At 46.9% G+C, this 17,087-nt stretch overlaps 6 protein-coding genes across 6 annotated transcripts; 3 read left to right on the top strand and 3 right to left on the bottom strand.

Annotated features, from left to right (window-relative positions):
- Positions 1–2,516: 2,516 nt before the first annotated feature.
- On the bottom strand, positions 2,517–3,844 carry F4822DRAFT_74667 (P-loop containing nucleoside triphosphate hydrolase protein). The gene has a single exon (XM_051463911.1). It carries the CDS (start codon positions 3,427–3,429, stop codon positions 2,626–2,628), a length of 804 nt encoding a protein of 267 aa, XP_051309113.1. The 5' UTR covers positions 3,430–3,844; the 3' UTR covers positions 2,517–2,625.
- A 1,570-nt stretch (positions 3,845–5,414) lies between these two features.
- On the top strand, positions 5,415–8,008 carry F4822DRAFT_420289 (uncharacterized protein). The gene has a single exon (XM_051459684.1). It carries the CDS (start codon positions 6,065–6,067, stop codon positions 7,532–7,534), a length of 1,470 nt encoding a protein of 489 aa, XP_051309112.1. The 5' UTR covers positions 5,415–6,064; the 3' UTR covers positions 7,535–8,008.
- Positions 8,001–10,106, bottom strand: F4822DRAFT_74593 (EF-hand). Its single transcript, XM_051463909.1, has 4 exons — positions 9,791–10,106; positions 9,591–9,609; positions 9,097–9,472; positions 8,001–8,931 (listed from the first exon to the last, which is right to left on the bottom strand). Exons 1-4 carry the CDS (start codon positions 9,829–9,831, stop codon positions 8,468–8,470), a joined length of 900 nt encoding a protein of 299 aa, XP_051309111.1. The 5' UTR covers positions 9,832–10,106; the 3' UTR covers positions 8,001–8,467.
- Positions 9,640–10,322, top strand: F4822DRAFT_74618 (uncharacterized protein). The gene has a single exon (XM_051463910.1). The coding sequence runs from the start codon at positions 9,917–9,919 to the stop codon at positions 10,262–10,264; it is 348 nt and encodes a 115-aa protein (XP_051309110.1). The 5' UTR covers positions 9,640–9,916; the 3' UTR covers positions 10,265–10,322.
- Positions 10,323–11,623: 1,301 nt separating this feature from the next.
- Positions 11,624–12,970, top strand: F4822DRAFT_440477 (ChaC-domain-containing protein; the record flags this gene model as incomplete). The annotated part of the gene is made up of 2 exons (XM_051462756.1): positions 11,624–11,679; positions 12,041–12,970. The coding sequence occupies 2 exons, from the start codon at positions 11,624–11,626 to the stop codon at positions 12,600–12,602; spliced, it is 618 nt and encodes a 205-aa protein (XP_051309109.1). The 3' UTR covers positions 12,603–12,970.
- F4822DRAFT_74532 (uncharacterized protein) lies at positions 12,954–14,273 on the bottom strand. The gene is made up of 5 exons (XM_051463907.1): positions 14,021–14,273; positions 13,890–13,962; positions 13,694–13,800; positions 13,404–13,639; positions 12,954–13,324 (listed from the first exon to the last, which is right to left on the bottom strand). The coding sequence occupies exons 1-5, from the start codon at positions 14,038–14,040 to the stop codon at positions 13,233–13,235; spliced, it is 528 nt and encodes a 175-aa protein (XP_051309108.1). The 5' UTR covers positions 14,041–14,273; the 3' UTR covers positions 12,954–13,232.
- Between the last annotated feature and the right edge of the window lie 2,814 nt (positions 14,274–17,087).

The raw sequence follows: 17,087 nt of genomic DNA, 5'->3' as shown, positions 1-17,087 counted from the left end.
GGATGGATCAATATGAGGTAAGGTAAGGTAGCCTGTTAGTGTAGTGTGGGCAGGTAGTGTATGGTGCATGCAAGCATGTGTACGTATGGGTAAGTGTATGTGTATGTGTATGTAGGCATGTACGCGTATGTACAAGTATTATATGCTAGCAAGGCAGAGCAATAACACGGCAATGTTAAGTACCCAATCTGCTAACAAAGGGCATAAGGTGCCCCGGACAGGGTAAATTAAAGCTTGTCGTCCAAAGATAGATTATCCAACCACGAGCTGATCAAAGACAGTATCCCCATAGCTACGACAATTACAGGCTTGTGCGACGGGTCGAATCGAGGGAGACAAAGGGAAAGTGTGTCGTCTCATTGGCTGGTTTTTGTCCACTTTCTTACCTGTGAATTTTTAACGACTGACCAGCTTCCTTTCTGACTCGATCGAGGATCGGCTGGTTATTTGGAAGAAAAAAAATTGAGAGAGTGGGGTGTTCCCCTAATGATGTGCGCGGAGGTAAAGAGAAAACAATAACTGAGATAATAAAAGAAAAGAGCCGATGACACAAACACTTCCGGTAGTAATGATTTTGAAGCTTGTTCCTTTTGACTATCGGAGAGCTTTAGATCTGGTCAAGGGGAGGTAAGGTACTTGGAATCCGACAATGCAAGCTTCCCAGCTTGAACAAAACAAGCTAACTGCGGATGAGGATTCTGTACCGCTCCTCCTTCTAAGCACACAATATCTGCAGCAACGGCAGGCATTGCATCCTCGAATGATAAAGTCGAATTTCGATGTAACCTCAACTCCTCATAGGGAAGAGCAAGCAGAACTCGCTGCCGCCCACGAGACATGAATTCATACCAACCTAGCCTGCAGTACGGTACAAATACCAAATACTGGCATACTAACACACTAGCAGGAAAAGCTTTGAGGGGCGAGGGGTTCTGCAGGTGGGTAAGGTGGCGCACTGACCGAATCCACTATCAAACTGCACACATGAGAGCTCTCGCAATTGGCTGGGCAGAGCTTGCGGAGGTGATACGATAGGCGGAAGTCTGAGTGGAGGCCTTTTGGGAAAATGGCTGTCGGGTAGTAGAGCGGGTTCGTTTCATTTTATCAAAGCTCCCTTCCCTCTTGTCTCTCACATGCATGTCCTCCGCACCGCACACACACTACCCACCCAATTCCTTCATCCAGTTGACGATGAGGGTTGTTGTGTAATTGTACCCGTCGCAGCTTGTCGGCAGAAGGGCAAATGAAGGATCCGTGGCCAAGCTTCTCAGCTTGATGACATCAGATGTAGTGAGATTATCAGCTCCCGCCGCCGCAGTCATGGGTTCTTTCATTGCGGATGTGGCTTTTTTTGACACAATTTTCATTCCAGACGAAGCCGGATTCCCTCCCCCTGCTGCCCTAGTCGGGTTCGACCCATACGGAGGTAGAACATGGGTGTGATAGCTACCCAATCTCTTCTTTGTCAATGCGACTGGCAGCATTAAAAGCTCCCATCCTGGTCGATCGCATGGTCAGTTGGCCTGAAAAAAACTTGTGTGTGCGCTGCCATTATCAGGACCTCCCACTGGAAGGCTGGGCGCAACGGTGTTAACACATCCGTCTGGATAATACTTTTCCGTTGGACATGGGCGTTGGGGGATTTGTCGCTAAAGCTCAACTCCGGATTTTTTGTAGTTGATAATAAGGAAGTACATAGCCTTTCCGCATTTAAATCGCACCAATGGGACTTTTCATTAGGTACATTTTAAGGCAGGAGGTAGGTACCCAAGGTATAGTACATGGAAGGAACAGCTTTCTAGAACCCCTACCACCACTTCGGTGCTGCACTACTAAATTAGGAATACCCTTTGTACTTTTAAGTTGATTGTCTCTTTCCTGTGTTGTACATGGTTTACCCGACTTCATGTGGAGAGGACGCTACTGCATGTCGTTTTCTCTTCTACCCTTTTTAGTTGAAATGCTAGGAAGGTGTCTTCGTAGCTCCCTATCACAATGTTGGAAGTAACGACTTATCGTAGCTACCTATCTGAGTTGTGCGACCGCTGATCTCATGTACTGCTGAAGCTTAAGGGAACCGACGAATCCTCTCGAATCAAATTGTTGCTTCCGCTCGGCTTGTCGGTACATCATGTACAGCATACCCTTTACCCCTCACCAGGGTCTCAAACCGGAAAGAATGACGAAGGCGTACAGCTAGAGCTGTCTTATCGATATTACGTATCACATGATGCTTGCCGTGTCTCATTTAATGAAAGTCTTGTGATTAAAGGAGCTGCGGAGCTACGAAGCTATGTCATCTTTTTCTGAAATAATTTGACACTTTGAATAGGTACATGCATTTCTATCATTTCTCAATTACTACCGTACCTGCGCATGGGATGTGTACACATAGGTGCCGAAACTGATAACGGGTCTTAAGCGAACTGGCTCAAGATACGTCAATTTGAGCCCATGGAAATAAGTTGCGATGCCTACCTAGGTACCTAGATACCCAGGGACACTGAAGGGCTAATTAGTAGGCCATGAAGGCGTCCAATGAACATACACACAAATGAACTTTGAAGATAATGTCTCAAAAACCCAGGTATTTTCTTCCAGCGACATTATTAAATTGCGAGGTCGCTATATAAGCCAGAATCGCCAAAACGCAATCACCAATGCAAAGATGCCAAATATTAAAGCCCATCTTAGGAAGCCTCGTTTCACCTGCTCCTTCGCGAAAGCCTCCATGGCGGCTCGCTCGTTGACTCTTGGAAATTCGATACCCTTTGGTATATCACAACCTAACGCTTCACATAGGGGACCCCATCCGTCCTTAACATTGAAAAACACAAGCTTATCGGGAGGCACAACATCGCGCAAATGTTGAATATGTCGTTGCCAGACGCGCATGCCCACGTGTTTTTCCGGCTTCCCAGATGTATCATACAGTTCAAGCCATCTCCCAGCAGCAAGGGCATCAAGGTACCGTGGGAAGTACCTCATTGGCAATAAAGGGAAGAGCACAAATCGCAGGTACCACTGCAAACTAGCCGTGGCGATAGCATCGATGGACTTGTCCCACGCCTCGGCGTCACGAACCGTACATATGACTTTTGCGTCAGGGTATAATCGCATCAGCTCTGGTACGAAGCAGAACCCAGGTGCGCTCGTGATCGCCATATACCCATCCGTGAGCCCAGCGATACCATTCAACACGAACTCTTCGTCTTCGAATGAACGAATTGGCGTGTGTTCCAGGACCGATATCCAGCTCTTCAGATTGGAACTTGACCCTTTACAATTTTGCGTCCCTCCGTGGTAGACGGGTCCTTGCAGGAGTATTTCGAGAGCCTTACTAAACGATGCCGTGCCGGTTCGGGGCATACCCGCTCCGATAACCCGCAACCTAGCTCCGGGTTGCGGTTTTGACGCTTCTTGGCCCATCTTTAGCTTCGAATCAAGCTGATGCTTGCATAAATTACATTAGTATTTTCGCCTGTTAGGTGAGTAGATCATGAATACGATTTTACTTCCTATGCACACATATGGGACGGCCGTCGCCATCACTTTATACACCATACAGAACGATTATAAGGGCCGATTCGATCACGACATCATTATAGCCACGGATAAACTAGAACTACCACGTTTCTAGAACATAACTCTACATATGTATACCACCGTGTTTCGACAGGGTATATCCCATGTTCATTTTATTTCGTGTCAAAATGGTAAAACCCGGTAACGGTTGTGGTGTGGAAATACCTACTCATTTAGTAAGGCGAGAGTAGGTTGGCGTAGTAATTTAGGACATAGGGGCTTAGTAACCCCGTAACAGTGACGAATAAACTTAATATTATAGCCTACCTATTGGCTACAACACTTTGCTGAATCAGACAGGCGTTCAAGCACGTGGCTGTATTCGTGCTTTTGTTTTCACGATATAATTATAATATGTTTTGGTGATGTTGGTCACCGAGACTTACGAGATAGGCATCTACTTATGCCTTATCGGCTCGATGTCGGTATCTTAACAGGGGAGATGGAGAGGTACGTTACGTTGCGTGGGGGTTAGAAATATGACTTCAGAATCGTGAGAGAAGTAATAATATGGAAAAGAAAGTTTCCATGGTGATGGAAGTAATGGAAAGTGGTATGAAATATTCCATGGATTTCGAAGATCGATGTGTGTGATTGCAACGGATGATTAGAACTGGTCACTGTCTCCAAAATAAGAACAGCTACAACGTCCAAGCTTGTTGAGTTCCCTTAGGAGGATTGACATTGTGATATGAAGAGACGACATGAATGTAGTTAGATGGAGGTTAGCGAAACACCAAAGACATAACAAATACTTGTTGGGATTGATTCAATTAGTTGAATAGACAGGCGCCCGTAATCTCAAGGACAAGTTGTGTAGCGTTGATATGATTGGGGATAAAACTCCTTTCTTGAATCGTCATCGAGTTGTATTAAGCACGGTGTTTATTTGTTTTATCATCCAATGTGGTCATATCGTGAAGATTCGTCATTTCGAATGGAATGTGTTTCCCCCATATTGTTCCACTTAGTTAGGTCAATGAAGAAGCATAATAGATAAGAAGATCGCTGATCATTTTACCAAAGAAGAATATATTGAAACAATTGAGCGGATTAAAACGAGATATATCTTGGGGTAACTACCTAGACACTGTGAGACAAGATGGGTTTCTTGTGCCCCAATCGTATATAGCAGCTAAGTTGGGATGCATATAATTGGCCAAACAGGCACAACAATATCTGTAACTCGAGTCGAATTGTGCAGTTATAGAAGTCGTTAAACAAGCATCTATAGACTTAAGTTGCTTGGACCCTTCATACCTCTTCATGCACATATGCACAGAGAGGAATGTTCCGATGGGCTGAAAATTCGAATGACGTATCGGACGATATCATGATCAGATGATGTACGTACCTAGGTAGGTATGTGTACGCGGGAAGTCGTCATTCCAGTAGGACAATATTGTAGCTTATTTTTTTCAGAAGGTTGCTCATTTAAAAGTTGACATCCACTTGTGATACTGCAGATTCGACATACATATCAATGAAATTATTGATGAATATTTCGAGACGAGACTCGATGACCCTTCATATCCTCAATAGATATACCGATTTAAAGTTAGTAATGTAGATCTAAGCGAGCCAAGTAACGCTAGTGTTTAAAGGCCGAAGCCACTCCTCCGCCATATTGGTTTCCCCTAACAGATTTATGGGAACCAATAGAAACGCGTAAAATTTTTATTCTCTACCACTTCTGGTTAGTTTATTAACTTAGGTAAGGTACCTGAGCAGGTATTTCAGTACTAAGCACGGTTCAGCCGGCATTAAGACTAGCCGGCGTTGCACAAAAGCTCACAAAAGCTGTCGTACTATGTAACTTTAGTAACTTGGCAGCAAAACGCCGAAACATTTCACTGCCATCTGCAGATCTTCGCGGTTCAGAGCTTCTCATCCACCTTCCCCCAGCTTACCCAAGTGAAACATGGCGGACCGTCTATTGTCTAAAACAAGTCTTCGCGCACCACAAGGTGTTGATGCGTGATGACAGGCAAGGTATTGTATAGGTCTCTTCGGTCTCTTCTTTTAGTTATTCAATTTTGATTCTGATCAGAATTCAATATCACATGGGTGGATATTGAAGCCAATGATCCAATGTCTGACAAGGGACATTCGATCGCTTTCCCACATTGCAACTCGTTACGAAGATCTCTCTCTTAACCCTCTTAACAATTATCTTAACAATTATTTCCTCTTCCACGCGATCCTTCGTACGCCCTTCTTCTTGCTTCATCATCTTTTTAGTGTCTTAGCGAGACATTTTTTATCATTTTAGTCAGGGCTGAGGCCATTGCTCCCCCTCTTGGGTATCGTCATTCTCTCCCGTCCTATTATTGCTTTTCTCATCCCATTTAAAATCAGCGTCCTCACCTCAGCACTCCATTTAATATTGATCTATTTGTCTTGATCTTTCTAAACTACAGATGATTGCCAATCTTCCTCGTCAGTGAAGGAGTCTTAACGACTAACCTTCACAGTCACAATGGCTCTAACTGTGAAGCACCTCAACTCCGATGCCTCGTTTCTTCTATCCTTCGAGCCCATCATCCCCGAACTTGCTCAGGGTATTGTAACACCAAAACCATTCACGATACTTTTGGATCCTTGGATAACAGGATCCTCAAAGATCTTCCATCCTAAGATCTCCCTCGCGACTCACATACACCCAGCATGCATATCATCGCTATCGGAACTCCCGTCGACTCCGGACCTCGTCATCACCAGTCAGCACAAAAGCGACCATTGCAACGAAGCTACACTGCGGCAGTTACCCTCAAATGGGAAGACTATTATTCTTGCTGAACCTGCAGCAGCAAAGCTGATTAGGAGCTGGAAGTACTTCGCCCATGAAAAAGTCCGAACAATAGAACGATGGGAAGATCCTAGGGCAACCGGCAAACAATCCGCGCTACGAATTCCCGTTCCGCCTACAGTCCCGGGCGGCCAGGCAGGGGAAGTGACTGTCGCCTTCATACCACAGAAACGCGACCTGGCAGGCCTGCATGCCGCCATTGGTATTACGTACCGCCCTCCCCCAACGCCCATGCCGAAATTCAATCCCCCTATCATGTCGAAACCACCCACGCCACCTGTTACACCAAATACGCCTAACACGCAAGCCTCCACGAATACTATCTCAGTCTCTGATACGCTCCTTTTGCCGCCCACACCGCCTATATCGCCTCGCTCCTTGCGTTCCGTCCAATCCGCCTCGACTCTTCTCCCATCTCCATCACGCCCCGCCATGAGCGCCTACTTCCCGCGTTCCACCTCTCATAACTACGTACGCCCTACTACATCCAACTCTAACGGCTCCATCCGTCCTCTATCCGTCATATTCTCGCCTCATGGCATTTCGTATGCTCACCTTGCGCCTTATGTCACATCGCACCTTGTCACCGAGGCGGCACTGCCGCTAACAGCCCTGCTTCACTGCATGGATAGCATATCTAATCCATGGTGGCTTGGCGGCAACATCTGCGCAGGAGTACCGACCGGTGCCGAAATCGCAACAAGGCTAGGTGCACGAGTCTGGATTAGCGCACACGACGGAGAAAAAGACGTTCGGGGACTGGCTACGGGTATGCTTAAGACAAAGAGATGGACACGTGAGGAAGTCGAAGGCGCTTTGATCCCCTGCGAAGAAGTCGGGAAACCCGGTGTGGATAAACTAGCACATAGACGGAAGAGCAGCAACGGAAGCAATGGTGGTGTAAGCACAGAGATCATGCGCCTTGGTAGTGGCGATGAGGTCCTTGTTTCCGGTACTGGGATGTTATGGTGTTCTGATAACGGGGAGGATCGATGGGCTATTGACGATGAGAAGCCGAAGACACAGCCCGAATCGAAATCGATTGGGTGGCACAGCGAGAAGATATCTACTAGCCTAAGGATGATGAAATCGTCCAAAATAGGTCTTTCGTCGAGATTTAGAGCCGCTGCTACCGCCTAAATTATGGCGTATTCTTTTATGACTTTGGATTATTGGGAGGGTTCGCTTTCATTAAAAAGGATATTTCATCGGCGGATCAGTCTTTTGGGATATCTAAATTTGGCGCGTTTTGGATGATATGGATTTTATTGAGTGATACCAGGGTTGGCGGATTTTTTCTATTTGTTATATTTGGCTACCTACAGCATTTTATTTGTCTGGATTCATAACGAACGATACAAAAAAGTTACGGCCATATAGGCCTCACTTCTGGGTCACTTACCTACATTATTGGGAAGAGGAATGACCTTCATATTCTCATACTCATGGGCGGAAAAAATCAAACAAAATAGGATACGGGCGTTACTATTCGGACTACCTAACGGTTTCGGGGTATTGAGGAAGGGTACGGTATGGCACGGAAGAGGCTCATTTGTAGGGTAAACCTCTTATCACGAGGTCATATAAATCAAATCATAGGATCTGGAACTGCTCTTCAGCTAACTGAACGAATTCATTCATTCTCCCTTCATATAAAACCGTAATAGGTTTAATGGTATCTACTGAAAACAAAACGGGAAAATATAAAATGATGATGATCCACGGACCTGCCTCGCCTGCACACTTGCTTGCCTGCCCGTGTTAAATGCTCCCTTGAAAACCCCTCTGGTGCGAGCTGGCTCGAATGAGGTTCTTAGACATATCTGCCTCCCTCCCGAGAAAGTATGTAAGATCGGACTCGTTACGCCCAAACGTAATAACGATATATCCCCGTGAATTTATAATAGCCAGAGTGAAACCCGTGTTCGTACGGGTTCTGGACTATTTCATGTATGTAACCCCGTTTATAATATGCATTGGCCACTCGCTCCGCTCCTTCTATTGCGAAACCGCATCCCTTTCCACTTCGGGTTCTGCACTTCTTGATCGCTCCAGTCGGCATCGTCGCCCGCCTTACTTGAGCTGCTTCAAGATCTCAACAAGGAAATCCTCGAAGCTAAGCGTGATGTATCCATCGCGATCGTCGTCATACTTCTTGAAGACGTCCGTCATGCGCTTGAGGCTGATACATGCTTGGACGAAAAGATCGAAACTCATGACACCCTCATTGCGCTTATCGTAGGTGCGGAATAGCAAGTCAACGAAGCCAGGGCTAAGGCGGTAACGGAAAGCGACGAGCGCGTTGCTGAACTCATCGGGACTGATGTTACTGCTGCGATCGGCGTCGAAACGGTCGAATAACGCGCGCCATGATGCTAAGAACGACCACAACCCACAAAATTCGTCGAATCCAATCGTGCCGGATCGGTCGCTGTCGAACATACGAATCATCATACGAACCGTCTGTGGGTCGAACGCCGTCCAGTCACCGTTTACGAGCGCAGCTGAGAGCTCTTTCTCCGATAATTGGCCCGTGCCTATTTTTACAAATTGTTAGCCAAATTTTTCTTTTCCCTTGTTTCTCCTCTCTACTATTTCTTATTGCGGAGTTCGGCCTGCGGCAAGCCGCTGACGCAAGCGCTGGCGTAACCCCCGCTAATCGCCGGGTGGAGGGAAACAAAGGGATGGATAGATAAACATACCATCTTTATCAACAGCTCTAAATAACGGCAATAGAGTGGGATCGGCTGTGCTATCTTGAGGACTAGGAGACGGCGGTGGTCTGCTAACGGGAGGTGGGCGGTTGTGCGCCGTTGGTCGTGGACCCGAGGCAGAGGGAGGCGGCGACATGGTTGAGTGTGGGCTCGGTCTATAGTTGTAATCGTGGCTGTTGCTGTGACTTCCACTGCTATAGCTACCCGAATAACTACCCGAATGAGGCGCGCCACCAGGGCCGTAGCCAGTAGGAGTCAGACGGCCTGGGTCGGTGCGACGAGGACCGGAGTCGTGTCGAGCGCTGGGGACAGGCGGTGGTGGTTTAGACTCGTATCGAACAGATGGATGGCTTGCGCTTCCTTTCTACACCAGAAGGGCGGTTAGTTGTGGTTGGGAATAGGTACAATCAAATAGAAGAGGGGTTGTCGCAGGGATTAATGTAGGTGGTAAGAATGAATACGGTGGAGGCGCGTGCGCGTACCTGTTCGGGTTCTGCGAATCTATGGTTTCAAAGTTGGTTAGCTCTTACTGTCACGCATGAGGATAACTCGACCCATTGGTCGATCGAACAGGAGCTCGTGATGGTCTCATACGAAAAGACACCCTTTTGTTAAAACCATCACGGTTCTGCTTCAGAGCGATGACGATGGCGGGGTATAGTTGCATTAAGCGAGTACTTACCTTGGCAGTTCGTCCGGGTTGTAAGGTCTGTTGTAAGCCATTATGTCGATTATATTTAAGTCGCACTTGGACTTGATATATTTGAGTATTAAAAAATGAAAGACGGTAAGGACTGCAGGCCTGGCGATGACTGTCTATTATATGAAACTAGGAGAGCGCAGAGTTGTAAGTCGCAGCTTTTTTTTATTTTGTTTTTGTCTGCGATGCGTATGTAAGATAGGCAGTTGTATTGGGCAAATAAGCGGCGGTGCAACTGAGCCGTCGCGTACCAAACAAAGAAGGAAATCGATTCAGCCGCAAATAATGGGGTCAATAAGAATAGTCCAAGGATCAGGGTGGGTTGGACTATGGGACTTGGAAAATAAAAAGGAGTGTGCCGCGAGATACGCACTTCGAAGGATTCGGTTGGTGAATTACGTCTCCTTTCTCGAAGGAATTGGTCGGATAGATGCAGCCCTAAAACTTATGGTGTAGGGTATGCTAAAAATTGAAAAGAAGGGGGGAAGGGGAAAAAAAACAAGTGTTTGCTTTTTTCGTCTCGAAAACCCAGCTTTTCATGTAGGTACCTACTTAACTTAGCTGGGTCGTCTGTCATATGGGATGGATATTCGGCACCACTAGGGTCCGTATGACTGATGACTGATTTGATAGATCCGCAGGCACCAAACGGGCGATCAAAATCATTTCGGCTTTGAGCGACCGGGGCTGTGTCCGTCCCTTAGACGCTTCCGGGTCCCTAGATTCGCTACGTAATTTAGATAGGTAATAGGCCATTTAGTTCGTCGGATTTAATTCTCTCTGCTCGCTATCTTGACCGAAAGAGGCAGAGCTGTAGGAATCGAGTGAGGCGAAATTGAAATCAAGTCTTTCTCAAAGGCTGATTCAATTATATAGAATTCCCCAAGGTGAATCGGGCAAGTTCAGCTTCTTAGGTGAGGCTCCGAGATGACGACGCAGCATCATTCCCGTCCCGTCCCGTTCGTCTCCAGATTTTCAAGGCTTAACCCCAGGATCTGTCATTTTCTTTTCTTATCGAGCCAGAAATGTCTTGCTTGTTGCTTCCGGTAGGCTGAGTTCTTTTTTTATGACGCAGCGAAGATGGCGAAGTCAACAACCCAGCAACCCCATATTGGTGCAACCTATAGTATGAATGAGGCGCAATACTTTCGTGTGTGAATTATCGCGGGGTGCATGTTCCGCATTGTATGTACGTGTCGGGAAAAAAAAAGTTGAAAGAAGTTGCACGAAGTCGCGCACATTTCAGGGGGAATATCAATTATGATTTGTACATATACTTTGATTATGACAGGTTCATTATTGCTTGAGCGTGTCCATCGCAATCACCCAAAATATTTAGACCCGTTGTTCTTACCCTGGGCTTACCAAATGACGAAATTCAAAAGCTTACCAGAGGTCAGCAGCATCTCTTTTTGCAGGTATCACGGGCTTCTTGTCCCGTACCACAGAATAGAATACTAAGGAAAGAGCCCACCTTGCATTAGTAAGGTACCTGGACTTCGTGTAACTTGATCTTTCCGTTAGCCGGAGCCGTAACCCGTAACCCGGTAGGTCCGGCCGATTGGAGGCAGCTGCCCACAAGGCGAAAAGCTTGGCATTTATGGTACCATTCCGATTTCCCGACAACACCAATTAACACGGAGAAACTTAGACCGATATCTTTCATCTACAATTAATAATTAGAATTTCAAGAGACCTCAGTCGATTATAGACTACTATAAAACATATATGCCCGCCTATATATACGATTACGTGATAAAATATCAATCTGACTCTTAAAGAAAAAGCAAAAGAGGCTTGACTCGAGCGTTGATTATGGCAGACGAGCGGGCACCGCCCGAGACAGACGAATTTTGGATATTTGGCTATGGGTGCGTCACATACAAGAGTCATCTTAAGCCTCCAGCTTAGCCTTACTTATACATAGGTTAACAGGAGTTTGATATGGAAACCACCTCCGCATTATGGTGAGATTCTACACCGAAATCGCCGTTATAGACGCATCTATGTATAGGCCGGGGCTCACCAAGGTTTCGGTAGACCGACGTGTACCAGGCTGGGTTGTGGGCTATGTTAGGCGGTTTTGGCAGGTACCGAACCCTCGCTTCAACCTTTCAGTTATGATACAGCGCTTACATTTTTACTAGGCAAGGTAATTTGATCCGTATAATGAATTCATTCGGGTGTTTTGGGTATCGGCGAACTATATTCTAACCTCGATTGAATTTCCAGTCAAGACCATCGTGGTACGCCGGAAGCCCCGGGCCGTGTCGTTACTTTAATCGAACGGTCCTTCTGGGCTTCGCTAGTCGACGCGCACGACTCGGCGCCGGAGAAAGTATGGGGAACGGCGTATCGGATCCAAGCGGACAAGGTCGCCGAGGTGAAGGAGTATCTAGATATCCGAGAGATCAACGGGTACACGATCCACTATACTCCATTCCATCCAGCAGACGGATCACCCTTCATCCGTACTCTGGTTTACATCGGCACCCCCGACAATGACCAGTTCACAGGACCTCAGGATCCGCAAGCCCTTGCCGAGCATATCTACGTTAGCGAAGGCCCCAGCGGCCTTAATCGCGACTATTTGCTGGGCCTAGAGAAAGCCCTCAATGAATTAAGCCCTGAGAGCGGCGATGCCCACGTGACGGACCTGTCGGATCGTGTGCGCGAGTTCAAACGTAAGCGTCGTGAAGGCGAGCTCCAGGTCGAAGGCTTCGAGCACCCAGTCTCACACGAGTTTAGGAGAGTGAGTAGCGTGGGTGAGCAAGAAGAGACCGAAAAGACGTAAATAGCGACCTAGGAAGGAAGGAGAAGCGGCCCTGTCGCCCCCGAGCAGAAGATCACCCGAATAAATCAAAAATATTGAACCACGAAAAGAAGTCATATTGAGTGGTGGGTGCTAGCTCACCCGCCCATTTTGCTAGCATTTTGGTGATTTCTACCAGCCTTTCCTACTTCTGCCTCCTCTTAGTATGACATATTTTGTGGTTATACCTCTGAAGAAAGTTGAACTTCTCCAACACTGTGTGATCCTTTGCTTGGACCCCTCCTTCACCTTTTCATAAAGTCGTTAAATGATGGTATAGATCTTGACATCGACCATAAAAGCCGTAGGTGACCTTGAACATAAATACGGTAAACGAATGTACGTACAAATGGGAGATATCCCTTGTTTCAATCCACCATCTTGGAGGTCGGGTACTCGAAGAGGTGGAACGATTCAAAGGATTGGCGTTAGGATGGGGCACCGCGTTGGTGGCATCGTGCGTAAGGAATGTCGCGGTGTTATAGGAAAGCTAGATCTCCAAACATCAACTAAGTCGGTGAGGAGTGTGCTACTAGGGCTATTTTTTTGTTAGATATCATTTTTCACTTTTGTTGAGTCGTTAATTTGATGCCACGCCAGTCACGCGGGATCTTACTGTCCGTATGGCGGCTGCCCCTGAGGTGGCTGTTGCTGCGGCTGTTGGCCTTGCTGCTGTTGGTCTGGATATCCATACGGCGCATAACCTATGGGACATTGTCTTAGCTTCAAAGTTTTTTTTTTTTTTTTTTTTATAGACATGGAACAGGGATAGTGCAACTTTACCTTGAGGTGGGGGCGTCCCGTAGGCCGGCTGCGGTGGGTAGCCGCCTCGTCCGTAAGCCGGTGGGTACATCACCGGGTTCGGCATTCCGTACGCAATCGGTTGACCAGCAGCATACGGCATTTGTGGCTGTTGACCGTATCCGCCTCTTGGTGCGTATGCGCCACCCCGTCCGCCGCCGCCACCGCGGGGGCCGGTATCAGACGCCCTGTCGACACGAATAGCTCGTCCGTCAAATCTGTGTTGTTCCATTGTTAGAAGAGCGCTAAGCCACTGAGGAGATGTATCCTACTCGACGTTGTTCATGCCGGCAATTGCCTTCTGGGCATCCGCCTCGTTCACGTATCGGACGAAGCCGAAACCTCTACTACGGCCGGTATCACGATCTTTAACGACAACCTAAAGAATATCAGTCAGTTATCAGCCCAGCTTATGCATATTGAAGCTACAGGCTACAGGCTAGAATGAACGTTCGCCGTATTACATACCGCCTCCTCAACAGGGCCGTACTCCTCGAATTTCTGTCTGAGTGTAGCATCCTCGGTGTGCCATGCAAGGCCGCTAGACAAAGCGCAACCAAGTTAGTTAAGTATAGACGAGGGCTTTTAATGTGTCTTACCCAATAAATAACTTGGACATATCTGCTAAAGTATCGATTTCCGATAGGCTGAGTCTGCGCTGAGAAGTTTTAATACTCGATCCATTCTGACGATATCATCGAAGCGAATGTGACAGGGTTTCGGAACGTCTGAATAGAGGAAAAGCATAGTCTACCGGGTACCTAGGTACTAGGTAGGTATGACATATCTGCATGTATTACAGGATCTGGGCAGACAAGGCTCTGGCTTTAGGTAATCTGTTAAAAAGAAGCGTACAAACTTTTTGAAAGTAAATTTAGGCTGCGATAGTATATAGAGCTGCCTATTTTCGGGTATTCGATTGTTGAGTAACGCTGTATAGTCTTTCGTTCGGGTGGCTTGATACTGCTAGGGCCAAGTCGGTGCGCTTCTATAGCCGGCGTAAGGGTAACAAAGAGGAAAACAGGTTGGCCAAGTTAATACGGCGGGGTTGGTAGTGTATAATATCTGAGTGGCCAATGAGACAAGGGGTTTATACGTTAATAAGTATGTCGTGAGTGCTCTCGTGACGAATAAATCACTGCCTGTTGGCTAGAACAAGAAATGCAAGAGATCCATGTCCACGATCCCGCTTGATTTTATACAAACCGTTCTGCTCACCCTGGACAAGCCAAACCCTTCAAGATGCGGATCTGAATATGTGAGCATCCACCTCTATCGTCCCTACAATAGAGGGAGAGGCAGCCAAGCAGGGTTGCTTCAAAACAAGCATCAAACAGAGGAGGTGCAAATGACCTCGAACTGATCTAGGGAGATAGCATGAGACTCCACGCGGCACAAACTACGTGTGCCAGGAGAGTTGCTAAGTTGGCTCCAATCCACAATGGAATGCCAGCGATTGGCATCATGCTCACTCCGTGTGGTCCGAGTTGCGCTTAACATAATGCGGTGGGTGGTGGTGTAAGGACTTCCAGAACGATCTGCGAAGAGTCTACTGCGACCAGGCTATACTCCACATCCGCCTTCTCTTATCCGCCGTTGTGGTCGACCGTAGTTGTCAAGGTCTCACGCTCGATGCGCGAGATGGTATATGCTGATTACTCAGGTTTCGTGATCCTTGTTGGATACTAAAAAAAGGATGTTATAGTCTGTTCGCCGACCGTCCTCAGCCTGGATTTCCTCGAGCCCTACGCAACACCTCGTTAATAGTTTCCCAAGCATTTAAAATAGCTGTAACAAGCTCAGAGAATATGAGGGAGAGCGCCAGTCTAGTCGCGCAAGGGTGACCCATTTGGTCTCTCGGCAGCTGTGATCTACCAATCGCTGCGGGATGTCGACTCAAAACAGGAAGGCTGATTTGTTGCTTGGCTACCAAGGTAGGCAATGCGAGAGATCTGCTACCCCTCTATACTCCCCACGAGCGCCCCTAAACCCTGTACACATCGCTGGTGCCAAAAACCACCATACAAGAAAGCGGTCATGTCTTTTAGTGATAGAGATGTACTAGCCAGTGTCTATTGATGTGGTTGCAAGTCCGTGTAATGCGGTAGTGCCCCCGAAAAAAAGAAAACCAACGACATCAAACATCCTGGTTCGATGCGAGACGAACAAGGATACTAACGTGCTGCATTTAGTTGTGGTCGAAAGTGAAACGTCGAGATACAGTATCCCGGGACAAATGTCTTGAAGGATATAGGCTACACTGTTGCCCTCGTTTGGCCTGCTTAAGCGTCATTTGAGCAGCTAATTTGTATCTTGGCGTCTAGTTTGAGCTGATCAGTGATGCCAATTATTACCCAAGTCTTCACGAGTTAATATTGATATCTTGGTCAGGAATATCCGACTTAAACCCCACAATGGCGCATTTTGAAATCGTCATGTGATGATATTCGCTAAATGATACCTTTGATACTGTATTTTATTATGCTTGTTCAATGTCAATGTTAATGTTCGTGCTCATGCTCGGAGCTGACCGCAAAAGGACAAGTCGTAATAGACTGTACCCCCAAGATAGAGCAGCGCAAGGATGTATGCCAGAACGGGCAGAGGAAATGGATACCCAGCAATGGGTATAGCGAATAGAGACCCGACAGTGCAGTTTGGCTCAGATTCGATACAAGATGCGTTCCGCGAACCTAAAGGCTTGTTTGCATGGAATACTACGTCGTATGCAGCCGTGAAGGTCGCAGTCGATCATTGAGTAATTGGGGCCATTTGCCGAGTCTAGTCGGGAAAATCATGGTAACTAAGGTATGAAATGCTAGTAAAATGCTAGCGAAATAGCGTAGGGCTGCACGACTCGCAGATATGAGGGGGTCGTTATGGTCCACTGTCGGGCTCGTTGATGGGTCGGTTGGCGTCCCGAGTATCCACGAATCCTTGGTTCTGGACCATGAATTAAAAGACGCATACAAGGTAGTGAGACGCTTTAAGTCCAAGTTAGAAAGGGATTACCCGCGGTTACAGAGTCAACCAGATTTCGACATTCGATGACAAATATTGGGCTAACTGCTTGACCATGTGGCATACTGTATCATCTGAATTCCTGAGGTGTAAAAAAGATGTCTCGTGGAGAGTTTGGTAGGGTTGTCTTGCAGAGAAACTTGTCGAAGGAAAGAAAAAGCAAAAGAAGCTAGTCAATTACCTCGGCACCTAAAGTCTATTGTGTTACACAGCATGGCCTAAGATGGTCTAAGATAGGACCTGCCCCAACGAAGCAATACCCGCACGGACCATCTGATCCATCAAGGGGCCTTTAGGGGTCTTCTTGGCGTATTTTCTCTGACGTCTTGGGATTGAAGCTTTGGGTCTTTACAATGCATAACACGCCAACGATGGTACTTACATGCGGCTCTTGCAATCTTTTGATATGTACCATTCTTGTCATATGCGTTTGATGTCTAGGCGGGCTAATAAGTTCTCGCGTATTAACAACAATGAATTGCTAACCGAAAACACTCAAGAGGCTCTAATTATAGATATCCAAGTTTAGAATGCCCACGCCGCCAAGTCGAACAGAGCATCGGCTAGAAGTTCTAGAGAAACCAAACAAGTCCAGCATCGATGTTGATAATGGACGAGTGAGTGTACACGTTACAGTATGAAGTA

This window comes from Hypoxylon trugodes, assembly GCF_022578975.1.
Source record: "Hypoxylon trugodes strain CBS 135444 unplaced genomic scaffold F4822scaffold_11, whole genome shotgun sequence".
NCBI lineage: Eukaryota > Fungi > Ascomycota > Sordariomycetes > Xylariales > Hypoxylaceae > Hypoxylon > Hypoxylon trugodes.
The sequence above is the reverse complement of the archived record's forward strand: the minus strand, read 5'-3'. Positions and strand labels throughout refer to the sequence as shown.